Source organism: Penicillium lagena (assembly GCF_028827675.1).
Source record: "Penicillium lagena strain IBT 129212 chromosome Unknown utg000008l_segment0_segment0, whole genome shotgun sequence".
Classification (NCBI taxonomy): Eukaryota; Fungi; Ascomycota; class Eurotiomycetes; order Eurotiales; family Aspergillaceae; genus Penicillium; species Penicillium lagena.
In genome coordinates, this window is record NW_026623229.1 from 647,844 (window position 1) to 672,598 (window position 24,755).

Here is a 24,755-nt window from a genome sequence, read left to right on the forward strand (position 1 = left end):
AAGGAACTCGCGACAGGCCTTGGCGATCAAAAAAACATGTGAAAAAGGGTCGAAGTTTAAAGAGCGCGGCAGGGCAATTAGGTAAAGGATTTTCTGCGGGAGGAGCAGTCGAGTTCACCAGAGGCTGATGGGCCCATCCCCACAGCCGCCAGCCGGTACCAGCCCACCGAGATGTCAGGGTCTACTCCACTGCGCCTGTTTAGGGAGGAACAGGCACCAGAGTCTATGAACAGAGAGGTCGAGTCCACACGCGGAAGTCTAAGGTTAAACCTGGCGAATCGCCATCTCCACCGGGATGCTGGGCGGATCCACGGAGCTGGCACCCCCCGACGGTTACGCCCGACGCCCCGAATCGGGAGGGCGCTGATCTTAGTCAACCCTCGCTATCCCCTGCCTGAATAAGCAGCGCCCAGAGTTCGGTAAATTCGGTGAATTACTGTACGTGGTACGCAGTATCTGTGTACACCCAGTGCCTGAAATGCAGAGTCAGAAGCCGGCATATTCTATATTGTCCGGCCGTAGATGAGGGTATAAAAGCGGCAGATACGGTAGCTATGACATTGGTAATTCTCAAAGCAATTGAAATTATGAGTTCCGAATTACTACAGACCTTCGACACTGTCGCAACTGCCGTAGACGCCGGAGTTAGCGAGGACGACCGCAAGGACCTACTGCAGGCATGCAATAAGCTCATTGCCAAGCTGGAAAGTCCCCCAGACACGGCGACACGATTGCTCTTCTCGGTAAACCGGAACTGTACTAGTTACAGATTAGTCGCGGGGCTAACGTGGATACCAGGCCCACCAAGCAATGGCTGTCAGACTAGGTGTCGATCTGAAGCTTTTCGACGCGCTAGCATATGGTTCGACTACATCCGAGCAATTGGCGGCAGACACCAATAAGAATGCCGATCCGTTGCTTGTTAGTAAGTAGTCCAGTGATTACTTGATGGGGAAAGGATGTTCACCATCGCTAAGCGAGGATCATGCGATTTCTGTCTGCAATGTCCGTGGTCAAAGAGACCGAACAAAACGGATATGCGTTGACGCCCTTCGCCGCAGCTTTGCAGTCGTCTTCGCCGTTGTCAGCTGCATTCATTCATAGGTATGGATGCTTCATCTCCGAGGATAATGGGCCGGTATTCATATGGACTAGCACACATTTCTTGACTGTTCTGTCGAGACTGCCGGAGTACTTCCACCATAATGGATGGAAGAGCCCTGATGATGGCTTTAATGGACCCTTTCAATATGCCATGGGCACCGATGCTCATTATTTCGACTTTCTGAACACACATCCCTATTACCAGCAGGCATTCAACACCGTCATGAGTCTTCCATTCCGACGACGGGGCCAGGACTGGTTCGAGTTTTTCCCCGTCACAGAGCGCTTGAATGTGCCCGGTGAATCCAATGTGCTAATCGTCGATGTCGGCGGCAACCAGGGCGAGGACCTGAAGAAGCTCAAAAAGCGATTTCCCGATCTGTCGGGCAGGCTCATCATCCAGGATCTACCTGTCGTTGTAGAGGGTGCTCAAGATCTGCCACCTGGCATCGAGGCCCACGGTCATGACTTCTTCCAGCAGCAACCGATCTGCTACTCCAGGGCCTACTTCATGCGTACGGTCTTGCACGACTGGCCGGACAAACAGGCTCGCCTAATTCTGCGACGGCTGCACGCAGCCATGGGCTCAGACTCCATCCTGCTCATCAACGAAGCCATGCTCCCGGAGGAAGAGGCACCGCTGGGATCCGTGCTGTCCGACATGCAGATGATGGGCTCCTTCGCGTCGCTGGAACGGACAGAAGGGCAGTGGCAGCAACTGCTAGAGGCATCGGGGTTTGACCTCGTACGAGTTTGGCTTCCCGATGGCTTTCAGACAGACCACGCCGTTTTGTTCGAAGCTCGCAGGAAGACTTAGCTGAATAATACCCATAATGGGCTAGTATATGTCCTGTAGATAACACCACGCAATGAATTATCGATGGGCAGTGTCCTTCGGTGCCACGGCAAGCGGGGATGATGCAATCGAGACATGGGTCCTGTCGCCACACGGTGCGCCATACCTTGACGAATTGAGCTTGGTCTTTTATTTGTTGTTGTTTCTGCTGTATTTTGTATTCCCGGGGGAGAGTACCCGTATACGATATGAGTTAGTTATTGGGCACATGCCTTTGGGTTCAGCCGTGCCACGGCCAGTTGGAGCATGGAGGGATCGGCAGGAGTCAAGGAGACACGCTTAAGGAGATGCTTATTTTTGACGGGATCCACCTGACTTAGTTCGGCAGTTGCTCTTGTGTGTTTGCCCCCCCCCACCTTTTTGTCTTGCTATTTTCTCTATTGTATATAATACAAATGTACCCCTTGTGGTTTTCTACCAACGATGCCCTGTATAACAGATCCCCTACGGTGATATCTAGTCAGCTGCATGCGACTCCTGGTCGTCAGGGAACACGAGAGCAACAGGCCAGTTTCCACCGAGACATGGTTTCGTCAGTTTAACCAACATCCCTCGTAGTTCCAAGCGGACTCTTGGGATGCTTAGATGGATCATTACATCTCACCGATCTTATAAATGCCAGAACACGTGACTCGCCCCGACGGAATCTTATCGCCATTAGTCAGGCGACCCTTGATCGGCCAATTAGAAATCCAAAATCCGGCCCCAACCCGGCGATGACTCGATCTCCGTGAGCTGAAACTTGTGCTCTTCTCATCCAAAGTCCATGCTGCACAGCCCGATGCATGTGTCAAGCCCGCCCTGGATCCCTCCCATCCCAACACCATGTCGTTCTCGTCAGCGTCCCCCCAGCAGCAGCTGAACCTCTCCCCCGCCGCTAGCGACAATTCCCCGAAGGCTTCACAGCCCACCTCGACGATCGATGCTCGTCCCCCGGCCCTGGAACATTCCAGCTCGCGGAGCTGTGTGACCTGCCGCCGTCGGAAGGTCCGGTGTAACAAACGATCGCCATGCTCGAATTGCGTCAAGGCTGGCATCGACTGCATCTTCCCCCCGCCTGGCCGAGCCCCACGGAAAGCCAAACGACCCCCGGACGTGGAGTTGCTTTCACGACTGCGTCGCCTGGAAGGTGTGATTGAACATCTGAGTGGTAATGGGACAACTGCAGATGCCATCGCGAACGGCTCCGCTGCCCAGGAGGGTGCGCCGTCGTCGACCATTCCGTCTACTACTCCAACCGACTGGCCTGCTGCTGCTCCCGCCACCGTGAGCGCGCCCCCTCAGTCTCAAGCCCAACAGAGTGGGTGCCCTTTTGAAACCGATCCCAAAAAGATTTCAGCGGGTAAATTTGAAAATGAATTTGGAAGGCTTGTCATCGATGAGGGAAGGAGTCGATATGTTAACAATCGACTCTGGGCCAGTCTAGGTGACGAGGTATGTCGTCTGTCGAAAGCTACGATGGTAGCTCTGTATACTGACTGATTTCAGATCGAGGAACTTCAAGATATTCTAGACCACTCCTCGTCGGAGGAAGAGGATACCGCATCCCCTGAGTCGTCGACTTCGGGTCATGAGGGGTTTTTATTCGGCTTCTACTCGCTTTCACACTCTCTTCGCGAACACCACCCTCCTCTGCCCAAAGTGTCAGTACTATGGGAAGCCTACAACGAAAACGTCGCTCCCTTGATTGTCATCGTACACAGGCCGACTGCACGCAATCTGTTTGTCGAGGCGGCACAGCACCCGGAGACTCTGGACAAGAATTCGGAGGCGTTGGTATTTGCCATGTATCTGTCTGCCATAGTCAGCATGACTCCTGCACAATGCATGAACAAATTCGGGGAGGACCGCGAGATTGCCGTCAAGCGGTACCGGTTTGCCGTCGAGCAGGCGTTGGCAAAGGCGAATTTCCTCAATACCCAAAGTTTGGTTCTCTTGCAAGCTGCTGTTCTTTTCTTGATTGCTGTCCGACGAGAGGACGACAGCAAGTTCGTCTGGTCCATGACCTCCATCGTGCTCCGCCTTGCCCAGAGCCTGGGGATACACCGCGACGGCACGAATTTCGCTCTCAAGCCGTTCGAGACGGAAGTACGCCGACGTCTGTGGTGGCACCTTGTCCTGATGGATTCCCGGTCGTCTGAAGATCATGGCACTGACCCACTGATTCATGAAAGCATGTCTGATACCCGGCTGCCGTTGAACGTTAATGACGACGAGCTTTCTCCTGACATGGTCAATCCACCCGAAGAGCGAGAGGGTTGCACCGACGTGACATTCCTTCTCATCCGCTGTGAGATTATTGGGGCTCTACGGCGGGCAAATTATGTCTGCCCCGGTAGCAAATTCCGCATGGGTGGAGACGCCCCGTCCATCAATCGCTGCGAACGGATGATACAGATCATCAATGACCGTGTCGAAGAACGGTATATCAAGCAATGCGACATGAATGTGCCTATTCACTGGGCTTCTGCAACGGTTGGACGCCTCATTCTCGCGAAGCTGTGGCTCATCGTTCATCACCCAATGACGCGGAAAGACCGCGTCACCAACGTGTCCCAAGCTACTCGTGAAAGCCTATTTATTACTGCGATTGAGGTCCTTGAATTTGGCCGTCTCCTTGAATCCAACGAGAAGACCGCCAAGTGGAGTTGGCTGTTCCGAACCAACATGCAATGGCACGGAATAGCTTTCGTGCTCTCCGAGGTCTGTGTTCGCCCAATCTGCCCCCTCACCGACCGAGCCTGGAACGCCATCACGTCGCTGTACTCGGACTGGGAAGAGCATACAAAGCATAAGAAGAGCATGCTCTGGCGGCCAATGGCAGCCCTAATGAAGCGGGCTGCAGCAACCAGAGTCAAGCACCAGGAGGAACTGCGTGCCCAGTTCGGCTTCGCCCCATCCGTCACCACCACGACCAGTAGTGCCCCAAGTGCGTTCTGCGAGCACCCTCTTCCTCGCATCCATATGCCCGTCAGCCCGCCTACCCCGATATCTACGACTCAGACCGTTCCACCACCGGTGCCCGATAACTCACTGAATGTTGATCTCAGTGGTGGGCCATGGGAGGCTCTGCAACATATCTTCCCGAACACAAATATCCTAGCTACCCCCAGCGTCTTCGAAGTCCCTCCGCCTCAGGATCCCATTTCTGCGGCAAATGTGCCCACACCGCTGCCGTATATCAACACTGCCGTGGATCCACTTATGAGCCAGGATACTGTGCCTGCCGAGACCCAGCTCAATTGGGAGGAGTGGGATCAGGTTATGCGGGACTTCCAAATGGAGATTGACAAGTCTGGGTTTAACCCGTCGATGGGGACTAATGTGACTGAATGGTTTGCATGATTTGGATTGACATGTTTGGTACAGATTGGGTGAGGCGTTTTACTTACCATTGAAATGGGGTTTGTTCATTTGATGATCACGATGTGACGAATTGTTTTGGCGTTGAACAGGGACCCGGTTTACATTCCCTCCTCTCCTCGGGGTTGCCCTTCTTCCCTCCTATTTTCTGATCCCCACTCCTGTTTGGTTCATTGCACTGTACATCTAAATATTTACAAAACTTAATGAACGTCATGCCTGATGTATTTTGGCGGGATCCTATCGGGAATCAACGATTCTCTCTCGATCATTTGTACGCCTCCACGTGACCCGGCGATAACAGCAGATCGGCACAGCTCCATCCAGCTGGCATCATCTTCCACCTCCCAACCCGCCATTGCCATTCACCCAACGACTCGAATCTCTTCAATTCGCGTCGCCCCAAACGCCCTTGAACACCAATTGTACCTCCCCATTCATCCAGACACAACCCATTACCTCACACCATGCCCGCCAAACGACACGCGGCCTCAACCACCTCCGCAGCACCAGCATCACCAGCGCCCAACACTCCAACAGCACCTTCAAAAACGCTCTCCTCGGGCCCCGCAACCCTCAAATCCAATGCTTCCGCCGTTGAAATTGCCCAGCTCGTGTGGCAGCAGTACCTCTCCTCAACGCCGCAGCGAACCCTCCTCCTAGATGCCTTCATGGCGTTCCTCGTCCTGGTCGGCGGACTGCAGTTCCTGTACTGTATTCTGGCAGGCAACTACGTAAGTCTCTCTTCTTTCGCCTTGTTCTTGTCCCCGATCTTTGGGAATTGTTATTGCATTTCCTGCTGTATCAAGAAGAGAGCCGTCAAGCTAATCAAGCACCCCTCAAACACAGCCCTTCAACGCATTCCTCTCTGGCTTCAGCGCTGCCGTCGGCCAGTTCGTGCTGACGGCTAGTCTGCGCATGCAAACGAGTGAACCCACTGGACAGAGCAAGCCTAGCTCGAAGGGGAAGAATGCGCGGTTTGCGGAGGAGCCTGAGGACCAGGGCGCTGTGACGGCATCGCATGAGCGGTTAGTACCTTTTCCCTCTCCTATTTGAATCAATATGCATGTGGCTGACAAGGTTTTATAGCGCCTTCGCGGATTATATCTTTGGAAGCTTGATTCTACACTTCTTCTGTGTCAACTTTATTAACTAGGTTTGCGGGGCAAGAGGTGTGGGTGTGCATTGGCACGTTGGTTGCGTTTATTCTCATCGAGAAGAGATGTGAGGGTCTCTCGGGGTATCTTCCCTGCTGTCTCTAAGATCGATCATGGATACTTCGTGGACAATGTGCACTTCGAGCTGGGGGCCGGCGTAGAGTGCTTGATGTGCTCCGCTGGGTGGATGCTGTATCGTTGGTGAAAAGCCTAGGTTGTCCTGTATATCATCACAATTACGGAAAATGAGAATGAGACGAGTTCACCAATTACATGTTCTAGAAGTAGTCAGGAGGAAAGGATGTAATCAATCAGCGGGTATCTATGCAATAAATTCTGTCTTGGATACTCTGTGGCCCAAAAGAACATGTACATGTTCAAGCATTATGGCTCGATCAATCGTCGAGACCGAACTAACCAACCAGTCATTTATCAAAATGCGCGGCCGGGTCTCCGAGGTATTTGCGGCTTCTTCACAACGCTTCCACCTCCCGAACCACCGTTTCCACCACCAGGCCGGGAGGAAGATGACGAGGAAGAAGTAGTAAGGTAGCCGGGTTTCCGAGAGCCCTTGACCAAAGGTTTTCGCACAACAGAGCCTCCGCCAACTTCCACCTCCCTCCGACGGAGGGAGGGATCGTTGCGTTTCTTTTCACGTTCTTTCTCAGCAGCGGCACGCTCGCGGTCCGCAGCCATCTGGGTTTCGATTTCCATGCGTTTATTGAATTCCAATTCGGTAACGCGGCGTTCGCGTTGCGAGTAGCCTTTTTCCTTGACAGAGTAGAACACACCGCCGAGTTCGGCAAGCCAGTGGGGGTCTACGGCCGTCACGGTCGACATGTACTCCTTCGCAGTCAGGATCAACTCGTGATACACCACGTACTCTGGGACGTACCCGAGGCCATACAGAGCGCTGGTCGGGTGCAGGGCCATGGTGACGCTGGTGCGGAGGTTGATGAATTCGCCGATGCCCTTTACGCGCGCTGCTTGGTGGTAGAAGCCCGAGCAGATACACTTCCGAATGAAATCCCAGTCCGTGCCGCAGCTGATGAGCGGCATCTTCTGGACGGTCATGATGTCGTGGAGCTGGTCGCGAACTTCCTTGGCGCGCCGGAGGGTCTTTGCATGCAAGAAGTGTTTGACGCACCATCCATCGGAAAAGCCGTTTGCTTTCCACTGCGTGTAAACATGTAGCAGAGTAAGGTGGTCGGATTCCGGCACGAAGAATTTCTCGCGCGCCGCGTCTGACTCTTCTTGTCGCTCTCTGGGGCGGTAGAAAACGTTCGGCACGGACAGCATCGAGACGATTGTCAGCATTTCCTCGCTGCACTCGTACTCTTCCGCGGCCATGATGAGAAGTTTGGCGAGGGGAGGGTCCATGGGGAATGGGGTCATGCGTCGTCCTAGGTGCGTCAAGTCTCCCAGATTATCCAGCGCGCCTAGCGACCACAGTTCGAACAGTGAGGTGCTAATGGTTTCTTGTGGTGGCGGATCCATGAAATCGAAGTCGAGAAGGTCCTTGACACCCAAAGACTTGAGGAGCAGGACAGTATTGGAAAGACTCGTCCGCTGAATCTCGGGAATGGTTTGGATGTAGAGCTCGTTCTTGTATGCGGTCTCGGTGTACAGACGATATGCTTTTCCTGGCCCAGTTCGTCCAGCTCGTCCCGAGCGTTGGTTTGCGTTGGCTTGAGAGATTGGCGTGATTTGAAGTGTATCCATACCCATGCGTGGATTGTATACCTTGAGCTTCGAGTAACCAGAATCAACAACGAACATGATTCCGTCGACCGTCAAGCTAGTCTCCGCAATGTTTGTAGCCACAATGACCTTGCGCACTCCCGGTGCGGCTCTTTCGAAAATCTTGGCTTGCTGCTCTGCCGGCATCTGACTATATATGGGCAAAATGCTCAGCTTCGGCGGGTCGTTGAGTAACTTCAGCCGCTCGTCAACTAGCTCGCATGTTGCTTCGATGTCCTCCTGGCCGGTCATAAAGACTAAAATATCTCCCGGGCCTTGAGAGACATGGATGGCCAAGACCTGCTTAACTGCACTGTCCACGTAATCCTCGCAAGGTGTGCGTGAGAAGTGAAGATCAACTGGGAAGGTTCGGCCTGGGATGATGAATTCTGGAGCACCACCATAGAAGCGCGCAAAGCGCTCCGAGTTCATCGTTGCTGAAGTCACGATTAACTTTAGGTCCCGGCGTCGAGCGAGAACCTTCTTGAGTAGACCCATCAAGACGTCGGTGTTCAAAGCTCGTTCGTGTGCCTCGTCCATGATTATACAAGAGTACTTATCGAGATCTGACTGGGTCAGAGATTCTCGTAGGAGGACACCGTCGGTCATATCTAGCGATAAAAGTGTCAGCAATTCAGATAATACAGCAGGTCGGAAAGAAACTCACACTTGATCACCGTCTCATCACTTGTACAATCCTCAAAACGGATCGCGTATCCGACTGGCCCACCAAGCTCCACATCCATCTCTTCACTCACACGTTTCGCCACACTCATAGCAGCCACACGGCGAGGTTGCGTGCACCCGATCAAGCCAAACTTCGAGTAACCGTCTTCGTGCAGAAACTGTGTCAACTGCGTTGTCTTGCCGGATCCAGTTTCTCCTACAACCACCACAACTTGGTTGTCCCGAATGACCCGCAAGAGATCCTCGCGCACGGCAAAGGCAGGAAGATATTCTCGCTGCTCCCGCAGGGTTTTGCTTTTGCTGAAGGAGCTGGCACCCCCTCCGTCCTTTTTCAAATGCTGAGCAAATTTATTCCCGCTCTTGCCTCCCTTGTAGACCTCCTCGACCGGCATGGCGACAGCACTATCGCCTTCATCTTCTTTCACTCCCATCAGGTTTCCCAAGGCCGTACCCTTCATCGTAGTCGACTCTTGCGCCTGCTTCTGGCGCTCTCGTTGCTGGCGGCGATCCCTGACCACTTTACTTCCCTTCCGACTGAAGACCGCCATGTCGCTCTGTGGGTCGCGTACAGCAGAGATCGGCTCCAGCTGTTTCGTGAAGATGGTGCGGCCATCGAGGAACGGTGGCCGAAGATCGTGGACCAGCAAGTGGACTCGGGTGGCCTCTTCGTCGTCGACCCCAAAGTCGCCATCAAAGTCACGTCGCTGCGCGACACCGGATGTGAGCATGCGGTTGGTCTCCCAGTTGTCGATGTCTTTACGCTTGGCGTCGCGCAATGTTGGCGGGAGCGTCGAGCTCTTCAGCCGTTTGGCTGGAGGCCCCATATCGTCGCGAGCCATGGTGAGGTAATCTGGGGGCAGATCCAGAGAGGATGTTGTTCACCGAGATCGGTGTTGCTGGGAAGGAAGTTGCCGCTATCAAGACGTCCAGCAATTCCTATCGCAGGCAAACACTGCAAACTGATTATCTATTGTCACGTGATTTGACTTTATTTTCACTGGTTCGAGGCAAAGTGAGATGATTATTTATTTTAATAATTCCGAAGAAGATAGGCCCATTGTGTTGGCTTTCAATAGCCTAGGCTATAGTCGAGTCCATATATTCTAGGCGTGGGTGGATTATACCACTGCTCATAGTTAGTGGTGCCGTCACCCAAACTCCCTCACCACCGCCCCGCATCGTCCCTTCACCATCTTTTTGTCCCAGCGTTCAACAAGCCACCATGTCGAACCAGAAGCAGGTGGACCCGAAGAAGCAACAGGGTATGATTGATCCTCAACTCCCGATTATGAACCGACGGTTAGACTGACAACCCCTCCTACGCCCAGAGCTCCAGCACCAGTACGGCAACTTCAAGAATACCCTGCAACAGCTCGCGCAGAAGATCGGTGACATTGAACAGGAGGCAGAGGAGCACAAGTAAGTGGATGGTTGCTGAATGGACCCCCACCCAGACCACTAATTGCTAACTCTTCGTCTGGATAGACTCGTGGTCGAGACGTTGGAACCTCTCCCTCAAGACCGCAAATGCTTTCGAATGGTGAACGGCGTGCTGGTCGAGCGCACGGTTAAGGATGTACTCCCACTCCTCAAGACCAACTCGGACGGACTGAAGCAAGTGCTGGAAGAAATGCTCAAGCAATACAAGACCAAGCAGTCTGAGTTGGATTCGTGGAAGGTACGCACAGTCAATGATCAACCCGGAAGACTCAAGAGTCGCTAATCTTGCTCGTGCTTGCAGAAAAAGAATAATATCCAGGTGGTGCAGCCCTGAGGGTATCTTATCGTGTGTCTGTTGATGTATATTTGATCTCCGCTTCGTCTCCGAGCAGACGGCTATTGGCGTTCACGGGGCTGGGAACAAAGAGTAGACATAGTTAATGCAGCGTTGTTTCTCGAGTTTCGATGACTTCCTCCGTGTAGACCGGGTGTCTATGGTCCGTCTTTCCATAAAACTTGTATCTCAGATTACTAGTGTGATATTGCCAGTCCTCGTGGGTGCCGTTCCCGAGTTTTCCATTCTACTAAGAAACAATGCCCGAGGCCATTAAATATTCTTCCTCCTTAGTTCCTGAATGTACCCAGCCATGCAATTTTGGGTAATTATCACTCTTTCAACACACCGAGCTCACCAAGAATCTTTGCTGGCCCCAAATCTGTCCAGATTTTGAACATTTCTTTGTTTATTAATGTAGGCATGACCATCATTCCTGCCGCGTTGGCGCCTGCTCTAGCGAAGTTGCCTCGGCGTCGAGGTATCATGACCATCCACTCTGACCAGAACCATATTGTGCGGACACGTTGTTACCGAGTCATCTTTCGCGATCCCAAGTGCCTCTCTGCGTCTTTGGATATGCAATTGTCATGCAACACCGAGGGGACTACAAGGTGGCATAACCGTATCGTCTGTATCAAGCCGTGCTACAGCAAAGAAAAGCCAGACTCGGCCAAGAGCATCTGGATACTATCACCGTGATGCAAAATATCGTGGACGTCTCTCGTCGTCTCGGGGATCTGAAAGGCGCCGGAGCCTTGTTCGGCAAGGTTCTCGATGCCAGACAAAAGCAACTAGGCCCTGACCATATGGACATCTGTCGAACGGCCGAAGGTCTTGCAAACGTATACCGGGATCAACGCCGGTTCAACATGGCGGAACCCCTGTACGCCCGAGCCCTGAGCATACGGGAAGACAAGCTGGGCTTCAGCCATGCAGACACTCTGGCAACCGTCCACAACGTGGCGATCAGCTACCGCTTGCAAGGCAAGCTGGATGAGGCGAAGAAACTCTATTTACGTGCTCTTTGAGGGCAGGGAGCGAAGCGACAGTCTTGGTCCGAATCATCTGGATACCTTGCGTTCAGTCGAAGGTATGGGCTTGCTTGCTGAAGGGCAGTGCCATAATCATGAAGCTGAACAGCTATATCGGAGGACATGCGACGGTTTCCAGCAACATATGTCCCCGACTGCCCCGATCTTGCACGCGCCGAGGAGAATGTGGCCGCGTCTCCCGAGAATTGGACCAGATCGGTGCACAGAGGCTGTCTGGTGGCCCTATTTCCGTAGCCCCCAGTGCCTGACAGTAAGGTACAGTTGGGCTCCGGAGAAGACAGGGCTAGGTCGATTTGCAGATTCTACAGTCCCAAGTACGTAGCTCTCCCGCCCCGCCCGCCGTCTCCTGTACACCATCATAAACCACGTCCAAAGGAGCGCCCCTGTATCAAATAATTACTGAGAATGAACGATTATAACACACCCTCTTCCTTCGGTGATAATTACCGCCCTCATGGTACTGGGTAACCGTAACGTGCGTATTGATGCCTGAGGTGTCACTCTCCATGACTGATCTCGCTCTCTCGCTCTTTGCTTCTCTCTCCCCTCTTCCAGCTCCCCCCTGGCGACATCTTCATCCGCTGGATTCCGTCGTTGATTGTATTCTCATCCAAGAAATCGCTGTTCACGGTGGTACTTGATCTCTAGGTGTGGGCCATCTTTCGACCCTTCCATTTTACAGTTGCCCGCCAGCCAACCCGAAGGCGTCCTTCGATCTGCCATCTGGTTCGCCAATTGCCCTCGAGCGTTCAGAGGTCCCCCCAGTCAAGCTCATCGGACTCATCGGCACCAGTCCCGATCTCGGATCCAAGCGAATCAGATTTCGTACTTTGTGCTTTTGATCCTGTTCCAGAAAGGTAGCTTAGCCTTCCCCCCCCTGGCCCTGCGCAACGTGCCACACCACATCGTTGGGCTGCCCACCTTTGACCCACCCGTTGTTCCCGCGTCACCCCATCACCTCTCCCACCATCCCCAAGCCTTCTTTTGCTCTAGTTGTTTTTCAAGACGCAGAATTGACGTTGTCACTGCATCGGTTAGTGCGACGCGACCAGCTACCCTGGTTCTCTCGAATCCCTTCCTATCTTCTCCGGGGATCCATACTATTTTCGGAACACGAGACTAATCGGGTGCCGTTGCGCGCGTCGCGAGTTTACAGGGCTCCAGCACATTTCAGTCACATCATCGGCTGACAACCTTCGTTGAGGCTATTGTGAAGCGCTTTGCGACCCAGTCATCGCCACGCCCTGTTTCTACTCGGCGACCCTTAGTTGACGGACGAATCCCAACTCGACCGCGCACCAGCCCCCTCGAGTCTGACGTGGTCTGCCAGCAGACAAGCCAAGCCTTGACGCCCCAAAGTTACTACCCGCTGCACGTATCCAGACCACTCATAATGTCGTCGACCTCTCCATCAAAGGAGCCGGAGGTGGACGCCGAAGCGCAATCAGGCGAAGACCACGACCAGCAGATGGATAAAGAACAAGATCTGCAGGGCCAGGGCCATCCTGATTTCGAGGTGAAGGAGCAGGATCGGTGGCTTCCGATTGCAAACGGTTAGTTGCGTTTCCTTGCGGCTTGCTCTTGTCCTGATTTGCGCGTACCTGGGCTCTGCATCTATATTCTTCATTCCCCTGCGCCTTTTACCTCCTCGTGTGCGACCATATCTACAGTGCGACAACTTCTGCTCGTCGCGATGTGGGAAAATAATACGCATCACGGATATCTTTCCGAAGAGTAGTTCACCACCTGTGATTGCTGCGCTTTCGGTCCAAATCATCTTTTTCTCCTTCATTTTTGACATTCCATCCGAGACTCGAGTCATGATATGCTGATTTCAATCCCTTGTCCAGTCGCGCGTATTATGAAGCTCGCTCTCCCCGAAAACGCGAAGATTGCAAAAGAAGCCAAGGAGTGCATGCAGGAATGCGTGAGCGAGTTCATTTCGTTCATCACCAGCGAAGGTACCTACGTTATCCCCGCCTTTTTATGATCAGCTCTAACTTTAACTGCTTCGCAGCTTCGGAAAAGTGCCAGCAGGAGAAACGCAAGACTGTCAACGGCGAAGATATCTTGTTTGCGATGACCTCGCTCGGCTTTGAGAACTATGCCGAGGCCCTCAAGATCTATCTCTCCAAGTACCGCGAGGTAAGATATGCCTACTCATAACTTGGAAGTATAAGTTAATTATTTGATCCTTCTAGACCCAATCCGCGCGGGGTGATAACCAGAACCGGCCCGCCAGCAGTGGTTATGGCGCCGGTGGTCCTGCTCAGGGTCGCCCGGGAGCGCCGGGCTTCCCCGAAGGCCCAGATAGCGCAAACAACATCTTGAACCCCAACATGGACCCTTCGGAGCAGGATCCCTCCGCGTACGGTTACCCGCCGATGGTCGGCCAGTCCCACAACGGGGCCGGCGGAGAGTCTTACTAGGACTCTTGTTTTTGATTCTAATGAGACGACCACGATCTGGGTACGGCCAAGTGTTTCCCACCCGGGGTGGCTCCTCAGCGGAAGCGCAAGGCGTGGAGGCGTCTTTGGTTTCTCTTTCTTCGATGTCTATCTGCAATCTTCTCCGACAGCACGGACGTTGGACGACGCAGCGGGTTCATAAGGGTTGGACAGGAGTTTATACAGTTGACTGCGACGGGATTCTTCCGGGAGGACTTGTCTTCCTCGGCCTTTGTGTTTTACAGTTTTGGCGGCACACCTTCCTTGTACACGCCCTATTGATTGACTTTTTCTTTTCGGCGTTAGTTATGCTTCGGGGATCTACGGGATGGCGGACACAGTGATCTGCGAGCAATTATTATTTGTATCTATCGTATCTCCTCGCTGTTCTCTTGTCTTCCCAGTAACTAGATTTTTTTTGCCATCCTTACATAAGCGGGTTCTCCGCAGTGGACCCGGACCCCGATCACGCAGTCTCGCCTTCCCGACTTTTTCTCGCCGCGATTGTTCACTGCCCTTCCGATTGCTCGTTCTCATGATGCGTTGAGAGTCTCTTGCAGATCCACCACCGAATTATGAGGAACAGTGGCTGTTCTGCTCTTGGAATGATGCTGATGGTCCTCTTGCCATGTCCTCTGTCGCTACCGATCAACCATCCCCGCCACTCGCGGGCGATGGGGTGAACAAACGCAAGCAGGGTAAGCCTAGAATTCCGGTTTTTGTACCGCTTTATTTTGAGCGGGCTTTTGCTCTACTTCTGCCTCGATTCGTGGGACTATGACTATGGGCTCCGTGGATAAACACTAACATCGGTGACTCAATCTAGGCTCCGCGGCTTGCGTTCATTGCCATCGGCGCAAGGTTCGCTGTGATGCCCGAGCCGTAGGGCTTCCTTGCACCAACTGCCGTTCGTCCGGAAAGACCGACTGCCGCATCCATGAAAAGAAAAAGCGTCTTGCTGTCCGTTCGATTCTCGACCCCGTTCCCATCCGATCTCGGCCTCTACCGACATCCGAGAATAATCATTCCACGACAGCGACCCCAGGGTTTCCGGGCGCATTTCCCGGCAGCAATACGGCGACACCACTTGCAAGTGGTCTTCCACAACATGGATTCCAGTCAAACGCGGGGTCTCAGCCATTGATGCGGCAAGATCTGTCGCATGCGCATGAGGCACACACGGAGATGGAGCAGCGTCTAGTTAAGCTCATCGATGAAGAGGATTCCGGTAGAAGGGAGATTCAACGGGGAGTGCGTGCATTCTACGTTGGCCATGAGCATTCAAACATGTCCTTCCTGATTCGCCAGCAACGAGATCAAGACGACGACGTCTTCCATTTTGCCAGCAATGAGATTCCACGGCGACAGATCAAGACAGGGCATGACCAGTTGCTCATGGATGCACTCACCTTACCCGAGACTCCTCTTGCCGATGAGCTGGTGCAGGCTTACTTCACTTACGTGAACCCCGGATTCCCGGTCGTCGACGAAGACTTGTTTATGACTCAATATCGAAACAAAGATCCTACTGATCCTCCGCCAATTCTGCTTTTGCAAGCTATCCTCCTGGTGGGGACCCATGTGACCAAGGCAAAAGTCGAGCGAGACGCGCTCAAGGAGATCTTCTTCCGGCGGACCAAGTATCTATTCGATAACCGTATTGAGCGGAACCGTGATATTCTCGTGCAGACGGCTCTGCTGTTAACATGGCATTCTGACAGTGCCGATGACGATGTCGCGGCAGATGCTCATTTCTGGGTCGGTGTCGCTGCCCGGATAGCCACTGGGTTAGGCATGCATCGTAACCCGGTCTCCAGCAGCTTTGTCACCCGTGACCGCCGGATGTGGAGACGGGTTTGGTATATATTGGTGCAGTTCGATGTGATGGTGTCTTTATCGCACGGCCGGCCTCAAGCCATGTAAGTGATGCATGATCTAATTCCGAATATGTGGATCCTAATATGTCCTAGCAACCTTGACGATTCTGATGTATCTCCGTTGACGCCTGCTGATTTCGAGAACTGTGGCCCCCATGTTCAAACAGATTTTGTGATTAACTTTACCGAACTGTGTACGATGATCTCGTATGTCATGCGCGATCGATTTGGACTCCGGGCTTCCGATGAACGACGAAAGGCTGTTCTCAAAGAGGCCGATGAATCGCTGGCTAATTGGTCCTTGAAACTCCCTGATAACCTCCGACTTCGAGCGTCTGACATGGATCCATGGTCCGCCATGCTCCATTTGACATACAATAATTTTCTGATTCTCTTACATCGACCACATCCCCGAGCATCGGCATATAACGACGACTATGGGCCCCACGATGCAGAAATCTGCAGTGCTGCAGCGGGTGTCATTGCATCAATCTTTGAAGAGCTGAGGATGAATGACCGTCTGAAATACCTCTGGTACACTGGCGTCCACACTCTCTTCACAGCCATGATCCAGGTTCGGGTGGAGCTTCGCTTTTCCAATCCAGTTCTCGCTATCAATGCCCTACGACGCTTTGACTCAGCATCGTATTCGCTACGGGAACTGGCCAACTATTGGGTTCATGCAGGCACGATCCTCCGACTTTTCGAAGACTCTAAGCGTCTGCAGGACGATCTGCGCTTGGCCACCCGAGAAGGCCCCAAGCCTTTCAATGGTAGTCAGCCTTCCAACAAAATGGCCACTACAGACGCCGCAGCTGCCATGCAAACCACCCAAACGCCCCGGCCCTTGTCGTTCGGCGTGCCGACGCCCGACTCAACACCATTGCAGCAAACAACCCTATCGCCTCAACCAAATCCTCCTCAGTTCGACAACTGGATCACCGCTCCTCTCCGGCTCAATGTTGGACCCTTGGATAGAAGCGAGTCTTATTCGAACAGTGCTATGCAGGTGGACCAGATAGAGCCGTCTCGAGACCTTATGGACTGGCGACAGCTCTTCTCATTCACGGACTCTGATCTACCAGTCCCCATGACCGTTGAGGGTCTCCCTGAGCTGGAAGATGAGTGGCGGCAGATCTACTGGCAGGATACGCCGATGGCGGATCTCATCCATGACGGTGGATGGATGCATAACTAGTTTATTCGACCCTACCTTTCCCGCGACTTTCCATTCTGCCGAGCTGGCTCCTTTTTGGGAACACTCCCCTTCTCCACGACGAGCTTTGACGACGAGACGAGGCGATATACCACAATAAAGCAGCACATGATACACCTAGCAAAGACATCCTACGAGTGAGAAGGGTTTAGATCAAGGCTCAGGCCTCTCAACGATACCATGTCGTACACGACCACATACAATCCTCCATAGAATTATATACTGCTTTACTTGTGCACGGAACTTGGTGTTTAATCTTCATATTTTCCTGCTAGATTGGGTATACGTACATGATGCGTCTGTCCATGCAAAGCCTAGTAACGCTAAATGTAAAATAGTATGCAAAATGTCACCAAGAGAAACACAAACACGACATCAACCAAACACGAAACGTCGCCAGTTATCAGCCAGTTGCTGCACTCCACGCCGCAATTCCCACCCCCGGATCTCACAGATCTGACGCGCGGCTTGCTCCAACAGCTCATCCATCTGCGGCCCTGCCGTGTGGATATCACTTTCCACAAGCACACGGTCTTCCGGTAAGGCTTTAATCACATCAGACACCCTTCTCGACGAGGAAGATGACCCCGTAAAATTAATCACACTCGAGAAAGAGAAGTAGACATCCGATGGATTGGCCTTGTGCAGGAACTGGCGGAGCGGCTCTACCGGGCCGGAGTAGGAATGCAAGCAGATACGCGGCGGGAATGGTTGCTGCTTTACTGTCGCAGATTTCGTTGTATCTGCTGCTTCTTCTCCATCTTGGTTTTCGTCTTCAGAAACAGCCCCCTCAGCATCTTGCTGCTTCTCTCTCTCCCGGCGTGAAATGACCACCCGTTCATGGCCCGCCCATAACTCCTTGAGCAGCTCGAAAATCGCCCCGTGTGCCTGCACGCTATGCACTGAGACTGCGCGGGCCAATTCCCCTGCTAGTCGGAGCTGCGCTTTTAGCACCGTGCGCTGGTGATCCAGTTTTACCTTGTATGGCGATAGCCGTCGACCCTCTCGGGAACCCGGTGTGACCTGATCATCGCGGCCCTCGATGTCCTGTGCGGTCCATGCGCCAGGTAGTCGAAAGGACTTGTCGAGGCCAATCTCACCGACCAATGCATTGGGAAATGAATGCAAGCGTTCTCTTGTTTCTGAAATGAGGGTAGAGAGAGGTTTCGGATTTGGAAGAGATTGAATGAATGCCTCGTCGTCCTCTGGGGAGGGGGTGAGAACTGCCTTGTAGTGTGTTGTTTTTTGTTGCTGTGCATCTTGCTCTTGCTGATCAATCGAGTCGTCGATGATCTGGTGCGAGAACCAAGGGTGCCATCCGAAACAGGGCAACACTCGATTTACATGCGCCTCTGCGGTCTGGCGCACGAGCTCCTGGTCTTCCCCGCGGGTGGCCATGATGGTGAGGGTGGCTGCTTTCATGGCAGGGATGGATGCAATGGATGCCATGGTATCGGTCGGGTGGCAGTGGGCATCAAACACCCCGATATCCCAGGGGAAAGCAGTCTCCTCGTGAGCCATGATGAAGATGGACACGAAGTGAATTCGTTGTAGTTCGTTATCGGTGCTGATGATGTCAGGTGGGATGCCCTAGGCACCAGTCACATGCAGCGAACTATGCCCGACACCAAAACACAACACCTCCGACAGCAAGATCTTCGTCATGTTGTGCCTCTATGTCGACCCTGTCTTCTCTACTGCTCCTACCGGTGCTGTGCCTAGCATCCATCCCGCTGATCCTCTCAGCATGGGCGACCGTTTCAATCGCTATAGTAGCCCTGCTCGCACGCCTCGCAGTGGTCTATGTTGAAGTAGGCTGTGCACTGCTCATGAACTACTTTGTTATTCCTACCTCATCAACTTCCTCACTGCTTACATTTAACCCATCGGAACCTCCCAGTCCTGTCGTGGGCAGATCTCGAAGAAACTCAGTCTATACCCACGCCCATATCCATGCTCATAGCCACACCCATAGCCATGCCCGCAAAAGCAACGAGTCGCTATCTTCCTGGGGCATTGGCGGGATCCCGGATGAGCACATATCCAGAAACAAAAACACATATTCTCGCGTCATGGCCGAGGCCCATAATTTATCTCCCGCAGCACCGCTGCTCGGCTTGCCCGTCAGCGGAGACGAGCAGCGCGACTTCGAGAGTGTGGGTGGTTGGCGCTCATACTCGGGTATAGCAGCGTCCTCATCTTCAAAGCTGCCCGGTTCAGCGCATTCCCGCAACGAGAAATCACCCGGCTCGACATCTTCTCCATCGGTTCATAGTCTCGGTGGTGCCGGAGAGGCTGGTCGCGAGACCGATATGGATGCAGATGAGCGCGCATGGCTATCTCTCAATCGCCGCTTGGAGCTTCCCTCGCAAGTAATCATGTTAGGAACTGGCTCTGTCTCTGCTAGTGCAGTCAATAGTCCCGGTCATTCGGAATCTCCCCCTCTCAGCCGCACGCGGAGCAGTAACCTCCAAGCCCTAACGACGTCCGCATGGCAACATCATCCCAGACAACACCTCCACCACCATCAAGAGCAGCGGAATCACCATCGCTCAAAGACTACCTCTTTTGTGACGACATCCGACAGAAGAATGGGAACTGGACTGTCGATCGCTTTATCAACCCGTCCAGACCTTGCAAGCCCCAGTTCATCGGTATCCCCATCAGCATCGCGGCTGCCCGCTCCCTTCATGACCCCGCAGCCCTATTCCTATTCTTCCAGTTCATATCCCCAGCAACAACGCTCATTGGCCAGACGGCAACAAGCAGCAGCAAGCACTGGCCCCCAAACAGATCTCTATTCTTCCGGCGGTGGACGAGATGGAGGAAGCTACTTCGCCCTCCCAAGATTGGGACCTTCCCCAACTCGGCAGCGTGAAGCGACAAGCCCTCTTTCTCTTCAGAGCGCATTCACTTCCCCTGGGGCTACATCGTTCGAAGATCGGGATTCGCCATCCCAAAATTTAAACCTGGCGAGGTTCATGGCGCATTACCCTACCAGTGTTCGCCATCGGAGACGGAGCCTCTCAGGACCGCATTCGAGGGGAGGGTGTACCCCAGACCGCTGAGGTTTTGGAATGTTGCATATGAAATTAGTACAGCGTTTGGAGAGGACTTTGTATTTATGTGCGGAGAATATTTGAAGATATCCTTGTTTATAACTGGTTATGATCTATACGACCCAATGTTACTCAATAGTATGTCTAGTAAACCTTGTAAACGGTAGAGATGAAGATGAGAATTCATATACAAAATCAAGTACGTTTGACTATCCAAGTCTACCTCTAGCTTCAACTATGTAATGATATATAAGAATATCCAAATACAGAGACGACTGTTCGCGAGGACAAGTCAAATGGTCTGACCAACCCAGAACAGACCAAAAATAACAAAGATGAAAACGGGATATCTATATCCCGCACTATTAACTGCGCTTTTAAAAACGCCTTCGTAAACCATTATTCACACACGACTGACCGTCATGACTGACGGCCCCTCTCCCGTCGATTGACATCCTCCATCTCCGCCAGCACGACTCGGTTGAATTCCTCCCAGCCGTCCAGGTAGAGATGGTGTCCAGCTCGCTTGATGACGATCACTTTGGCGGAACCGCTGTCATTGCGCCGTTCCTCTGGTGTGGCGTCCGCCAGGGCCCGTTGCTTCTCTTCTTCGAGACGGGCTGCGGCGGCGTGACCACCCTCGACGTCCATCCAGTCGTGGTCGCCGTACATTAATACAACGGGGATGCCGCGCTCGCGTTGAGCGGGGGCAGGGGGTGATGGGGGTTGCTCTGCAGGTGCAGTATCGGATGAGGGAGCAGTGCTGTGTGAAGTGGATGGTCGTGATTTGGTACAGCAGGATGCAGAGGCGCTGGTGGTCGCTGCGGAAGTGGGTAGTATATTCGAAGTCGAGCCAGATTGGATCATTTGCCGGCCGACTCCGTGGATGCGACGGATGAGAGGGCTGCGGGCAAAGGCTCCCGGCGCGAGGATGTACGCGAGTGCGTACTCGCCGCTGCCGCGCATACTGAAAATCGAGTATGAATAGTCATGGAGTGCCTTGGCTTCTTCCGCTGGCAAGTGAGAGAAGCGGCGTGACGTCCATCCCGAGACGAATCGCGGACCCAGCGGACCGGCCCATCGTACGAGGCTGAAGGGGGATATGTTGGCATCCCACAAATAGGCAAACCACTTTGGCAGGGCGCGTCGTGGCGGCCGGTTCGGTTCGACAGGCGGAGCGTTCCGTCCCGTGATAAAGCCGCCGTCTGTCGTCTTCGGAGCTGTACCCGGAGTGGCCGCCGCCGCGGCGATTTCCCGTTGATCCTGCGTAAGTCCGTTGCCAAGCGAAGAATCAGTTTGTTCGGGCACATCGGCTGTGACGGCATATGGGTCCTCTGGGATTCCAACGGGAGATGCCAGAATGAGTTTGTTCAGGTGGCCCGGGTACTTCAGGGCATAGGATACTGCCATATACCCTCCCAGGCTGTGACCGAGCAACGTAAAACGATCGATTTTTCGTTTGATCCGCCATTCCTCCAGTGCATCTACAAACCAGTCCTCGGCCTCGCGGATGGCGTCCTCTCGTCCCTTGGCCTTGATCCGGAATGGCGGCCGAGTGCTGCGACCCATACCCAGCATGTCCAACGCATGCAACTGCCAGCCCCGGAGCCGGCTCAGCGGTTCAAAGTTCTTGTAGAAAAACCCAAGGCCGGCGCCGTATCCGTGTAGCATGACCAGATGCTGGTCCGCTTCCTCACCAATTCTCTCTACGGAGAACTCGTTGAGCGCCCGGTTCTTCCCACTCAGCTCCACCATGCTGGACCGCCACCGGCGCGGGCCATAGGGATCGCCCAGAGAGCTGGTGGCGATCTCCCCCTGCTGGCTCTGGTCTGCATATTCCAGGCTGCTGGGCGTGGACCCATTGGGGACTTCCGTGGTGTTTCCGGTTTGGAGGTGGGTGGGAGGCTGGTGGTGCAAATACGGGAGATACGAGAGGACTTTGTGCTCCGCTGCTGCAGCTGGCAGACGAGCCCACTAGAACAGACATGATCAGTTTCCTGTGCGACGAACGGGGGTTGGGGGGAGATGAGGTCTTACCCATTGGCTGAAACCTTCCCGGTATCCCATCGGGAAGAAGGAGGGCGCCGCAGCGGCACCCGCGGCGGCGCGAGCTGCGTACGGAGTGCCTTCTCTGGGTTGTGCCATGGATCCTTGCTCGCGACGCTCCCGGACGTCCTCTTGAGACGAGTTGAAGGATTCCGAGGCCATTGAGGATGAGTGTCGGGGCCTCGCAGGCAGCGTGGCAAACGGGACGGAGCAGGCACGTCTGAAGGAGGAGATTGTAGAAATTGTGGGTGAGATGGCAAAGCACGAGGGCAGCCTGGGTGTTCGAAGACCCAAGTGGCAGGTGCTCTCAGTTGGAAGAAGGTAACGGGCCACGACGCCCATAGGCAGGTGCGCTGGCTTTAGTAGGTGCGGGCCGGAGACAGTCTTATCCCCGAGTCCGTGTGCGGCGGGAGGGAGGCGAAAGGAAAGGAAGTAAGTGGAAGGAGTAGAGAGGAAATGACAAGACAGAAAGAAAGAGGGAAGGAAAGAAAAGAGTCGACGGAATGATGTCGTGTGTCGATCGTGGGTCTTGCCGTGTTCTCCTCCTGTTCTTCCGTTCTTTCACTCCCTTCCTCCTCCTCTCCTTCATGCGATAAACGCGCACCAGGCCGCATCGTTCCGATGGCCTCGCTAGACCAGCTCGTCAAGGGTGCTCCCCCGTCGGAGGCTCGCCCTCCGTCGCCAGAGCCATTACCTTCCCTCTCCGGCACCTCGTCGCCGCCACGGCCCTCCACCCCAGATCCGCTGGCGACATTACCGTCATCTCCGCCGCAGATCTACCTCAACCTATTAATCCTCGAAGCATCCCTCCGGGCGCAATACCTAGCTCTCCGCGAACGCCGCCGCCAGAATACCTTCTTCCTGCTCATCCTCGCGGCCTGGATCACCTATTTCGTATACGCCCTCTTCCTCCGGCCCCGAGAAGATGGCCGCGGTGTCGGCGGGTCGGTCTACTGGGTCGTCGAAATGGGCGAGAAGGTCGCCCTACTCGGTGGGGTGGTTACGGCGCTGCTTGTCTGGGGCACAGGACAATGGGAGCGCGGAATCCGCTGGCCACGGCGCTGGCTCGCCGTCGCCAACCGCGGCCTACGCAACATGAATACCAAGATTATCGTGATCCGCGGGCCCTGGTGGCAGGAGCTGCTATCTTACGTCTCATTCCTGTTCCCTTTCTCCGTGCCCTTCTTCCCCTCGCCCCAGGGCAACTTCCACTTCATCGAGCGGCCTCCTACCGAGAGACGCGCAGGCGGCCGACAGCAATTCCAGCAGTACTACAACGGCCGCGATAGCGAGTCCGGACTCGTGGAGGAGGATCTGAGTTGTGGAGGCGATTATATTCGACTGCTGTTGCTGCCCAAATCCTTCTCCCCGGAGTTCCGCGAGAACTGGGACGACTACCGCACGGATTTCTGGGAGAAAGAGAACGAGCGCCGCGCTCAGCTGCGTCATAAGCTGCGTGAGCGGGAGCGCCAGCTCGCCCAGACAGAGGGCGGCTGGCTGGCTCGTATCGGTCTGGACTGGCGCGCTTCGCAGCGCCGCCGTCTCGTCGCAGCCACGTTGCACCGCTCGTTCGAGCCTGACGCAAAACACCGGCCTCCTTTCCACCACGCTCACCCTCCTCATCATCACCAACATCAACCATCCACTGCCTCCAAGCTCAACCAGGAACACCGTACCGCCGCCGTGGCCCGCCGCACCACCCGGTCCGATTCCTCTCATTCTCGCACCCCATCTCGGAGTAGTACCCCCGTCGACTTAGCGCTGGAAGAGCGTTCACCGTCGCAGTCATCTGCTAGCGGCCGTCCCCGTCGCGGAAGTACCACGCCTGCATCATCTTTCTCGGGCACCGAGCAGTTACCCCAGCAGCGGAAGCGGAAGGGCTCCAAAACCCTCCGCCGTGGCCTGTCACCGCTAACTCAGGCCCAGGTACGGGAGGGTGTGCGAACTGGATCGGTCTCCTCTGATGAATCCGTGATGATGGCTGCTAGCGAGAAGGATAGGGAGGAATCTATACCTCCTGCTGCTGGTGCTACAGATTTGAGTCCTGCCGTGTAGCTAGTTATTTGCCTTGGACTGCTTTCCTCTCTGCTCTATACCCGTACAATCAGTGCGATATGTTTAGATGGCCTGTTACTCTTGGAGCTCTGCAATATATGCTTTTACTCTGCCTGTCTCTTGCAACCCTCACAAACTCGCCCATATTCGTAAATTGTTTGCCGCATATATGACCTTGCTAATCGTTTGCTCCTGTCATGCTTGTTCGGCAATCAGGCCACGAAATAGTCTCTTACCTACCTTGAGACATGCAGATAGACTCTAGAAACTTGGGTGGGGTATGAAAGGATGGAAGCTCTTTGAATTGAGTCTGTGTGGC

General features: G+C 54.0%; 12 protein-coding genes across 12 annotated transcripts; 9 read left to right on the forward strand and 3 right to left on the reverse strand.

Moving 5' to 3' along the window:
* Window positions 1-587: 587 nt before the first annotated feature.
* On the forward strand, window positions 588-1,921 carry N7510_010821 (uncharacterized protein; the record flags this gene model as incomplete). Its single annotated transcript, XM_056982746.1, has 3 exons — window positions 588-743; window positions 799-925; window positions 978-1,921. The coding sequence occupies 3 exons, from the start codon at window positions 588-590 to the stop codon at window positions 1,919-1,921; spliced, it is 1,227 nt and encodes a 408-aa protein (XP_056828240.1).
* Window positions 1,922-2,785: 864 nt separating this feature from the next.
* Window positions 2,786-5,305, forward strand: N7510_010822 (putative C6 transcription factor; the record flags this gene model as incomplete). Its single annotated transcript, XM_056982747.1, has 2 exons — window positions 2,786-3,394; window positions 3,449-5,305. 2 exons carry the CDS (start codon window positions 2,786-2,788, stop codon window positions 5,303-5,305), a joined length of 2,466 nt encoding a protein of 821 aa, XP_056828241.1.
* A 485-nt stretch (window positions 5,306-5,790) lies between these two features.
* N7510_010823 (putative oligosaccharyl transferase subunit Dad1) lies at window positions 5,791-6,479 on the forward strand (the record flags this gene model as incomplete). Its single annotated transcript, XM_056982748.1, has 3 exons — window positions 5,791-6,057; window positions 6,173-6,351; window positions 6,413-6,479. 3 exons carry the CDS (start codon window positions 5,791-5,793, stop codon window positions 6,477-6,479), a joined length of 513 nt encoding a protein of 170 aa, XP_056828242.1.
* Window positions 6,480-6,912: 433 nt separating this feature from the next.
* Window positions 6,913-9,746, reverse strand: N7510_010824 (putative mRNA splicing factor RNA helicase (Prp16); the record flags this gene model as incomplete). The annotated part of the gene is made up of 2 exons (XM_056982749.1): window positions 6,913-8,831; window positions 8,888-9,746. 2 exons carry the CDS (start codon window positions 9,744-9,746, stop codon window positions 6,913-6,915), a joined length of 2,778 nt encoding a protein of 925 aa, XP_056828243.1.
* Window positions 9,747-10,129: 383 nt separating this feature from the next.
* Window positions 10,130-10,630, forward strand: N7510_010825 (putative prefoldin subunit 2; the record flags this gene model as incomplete). Its single annotated transcript, XM_056982750.1, has 3 exons — window positions 10,130-10,169; window positions 10,236-10,326; window positions 10,393-10,630. 3 exons carry the CDS (start codon window positions 10,130-10,132, stop codon window positions 10,628-10,630), a joined length of 369 nt encoding a protein of 122 aa, XP_056828244.1.
* Window positions 10,631-11,382: 752 nt separating this feature from the next.
* On the forward strand, window positions 11,383-11,712 carry N7510_010826 (tetratricopeptide repeat protein; the record flags this gene model as incomplete). Its single annotated transcript, XM_056982751.1, has 1 exon — window positions 11,383-11,712. One exon carries the CDS (start codon window positions 11,383-11,385, stop codon window positions 11,710-11,712), a length of 330 nt encoding a protein of 109 aa, XP_056828245.1.
* A 1,417-nt stretch (window positions 11,713-13,129) lies between these two features.
* N7510_010827 (nuclear transcription factor Y subunit beta) lies at window positions 13,130-14,165 on the forward strand (the record flags this gene model as incomplete). The annotated part of the gene is made up of 4 exons (XM_056982752.1): window positions 13,130-13,289; window positions 13,587-13,697; window positions 13,754-13,881; window positions 13,938-14,165. 4 exons carry the CDS (start codon window positions 13,130-13,132, stop codon window positions 14,163-14,165), a joined length of 627 nt encoding a protein of 208 aa, XP_056828246.1.
* Window positions 14,166-14,811: 646 nt separating this feature from the next.
* On the forward strand, window positions 14,812-17,258 carry N7510_010828 (transcriptional regulator family TF; the record flags this gene model as incomplete). Its single annotated transcript, XM_056982753.1, has 3 exons — window positions 14,812-14,881; window positions 15,010-16,102; window positions 16,154-17,258. The coding sequence occupies 3 exons, from the start codon at window positions 14,812-14,814 to the stop codon at window positions 17,256-17,258; spliced, it is 2,268 nt and encodes a 755-aa protein (XP_056828247.1).
* Window positions 17,259-17,651: 393 nt separating this feature from the next.
* On the reverse strand, window positions 17,652-18,797 carry N7510_010829 (TatD family hydrolase; the record flags this gene model as incomplete). Its single annotated transcript, XM_056982754.1, has 1 exon — window positions 17,652-18,797. The coding sequence occupies one exon, from the start codon at window positions 18,795-18,797 to the stop codon at window positions 17,652-17,654; it is 1,146 nt and encodes a 381-aa protein (XP_056828248.1).
* Window positions 18,798-18,952: 155 nt separating this feature from the next.
* On the forward strand, window positions 18,953-20,344 carry N7510_010830 (uncharacterized protein; the record flags this gene model as incomplete). Its single annotated transcript, XM_056982755.1, has 1 exon — window positions 18,953-20,344. One exon carries the CDS (start codon window positions 18,953-18,955, stop codon window positions 20,342-20,344), a length of 1,392 nt encoding a protein of 463 aa, XP_056828249.1.
* A 411-nt stretch (window positions 20,345-20,755) lies between these two features.
* On the reverse strand, window positions 20,756-22,723 carry N7510_010831 (putative alpha/beta hydrolase; the record flags this gene model as incomplete). Its single annotated transcript, XM_056982756.1, has 2 exons — window positions 20,756-22,287; window positions 22,342-22,723. The coding sequence occupies 2 exons, from the start codon at window positions 22,721-22,723 to the stop codon at window positions 20,756-20,758; spliced, it is 1,914 nt and encodes a 637-aa protein (XP_056828250.1).
* Window positions 22,724-23,002: 279 nt separating this feature from the next.
* Window positions 23,003-24,436, forward strand: N7510_010832 (Spo7-like protein; the record flags this gene model as incomplete). The annotated part of the gene is made up of 1 exon (XM_056982757.1): window positions 23,003-24,436. The coding sequence occupies one exon, from the start codon at window positions 23,003-23,005 to the stop codon at window positions 24,434-24,436; it is 1,434 nt and encodes a 477-aa protein (XP_056828251.1).
* Window positions 24,437-24,755: the final 319 nt, after the last annotated feature.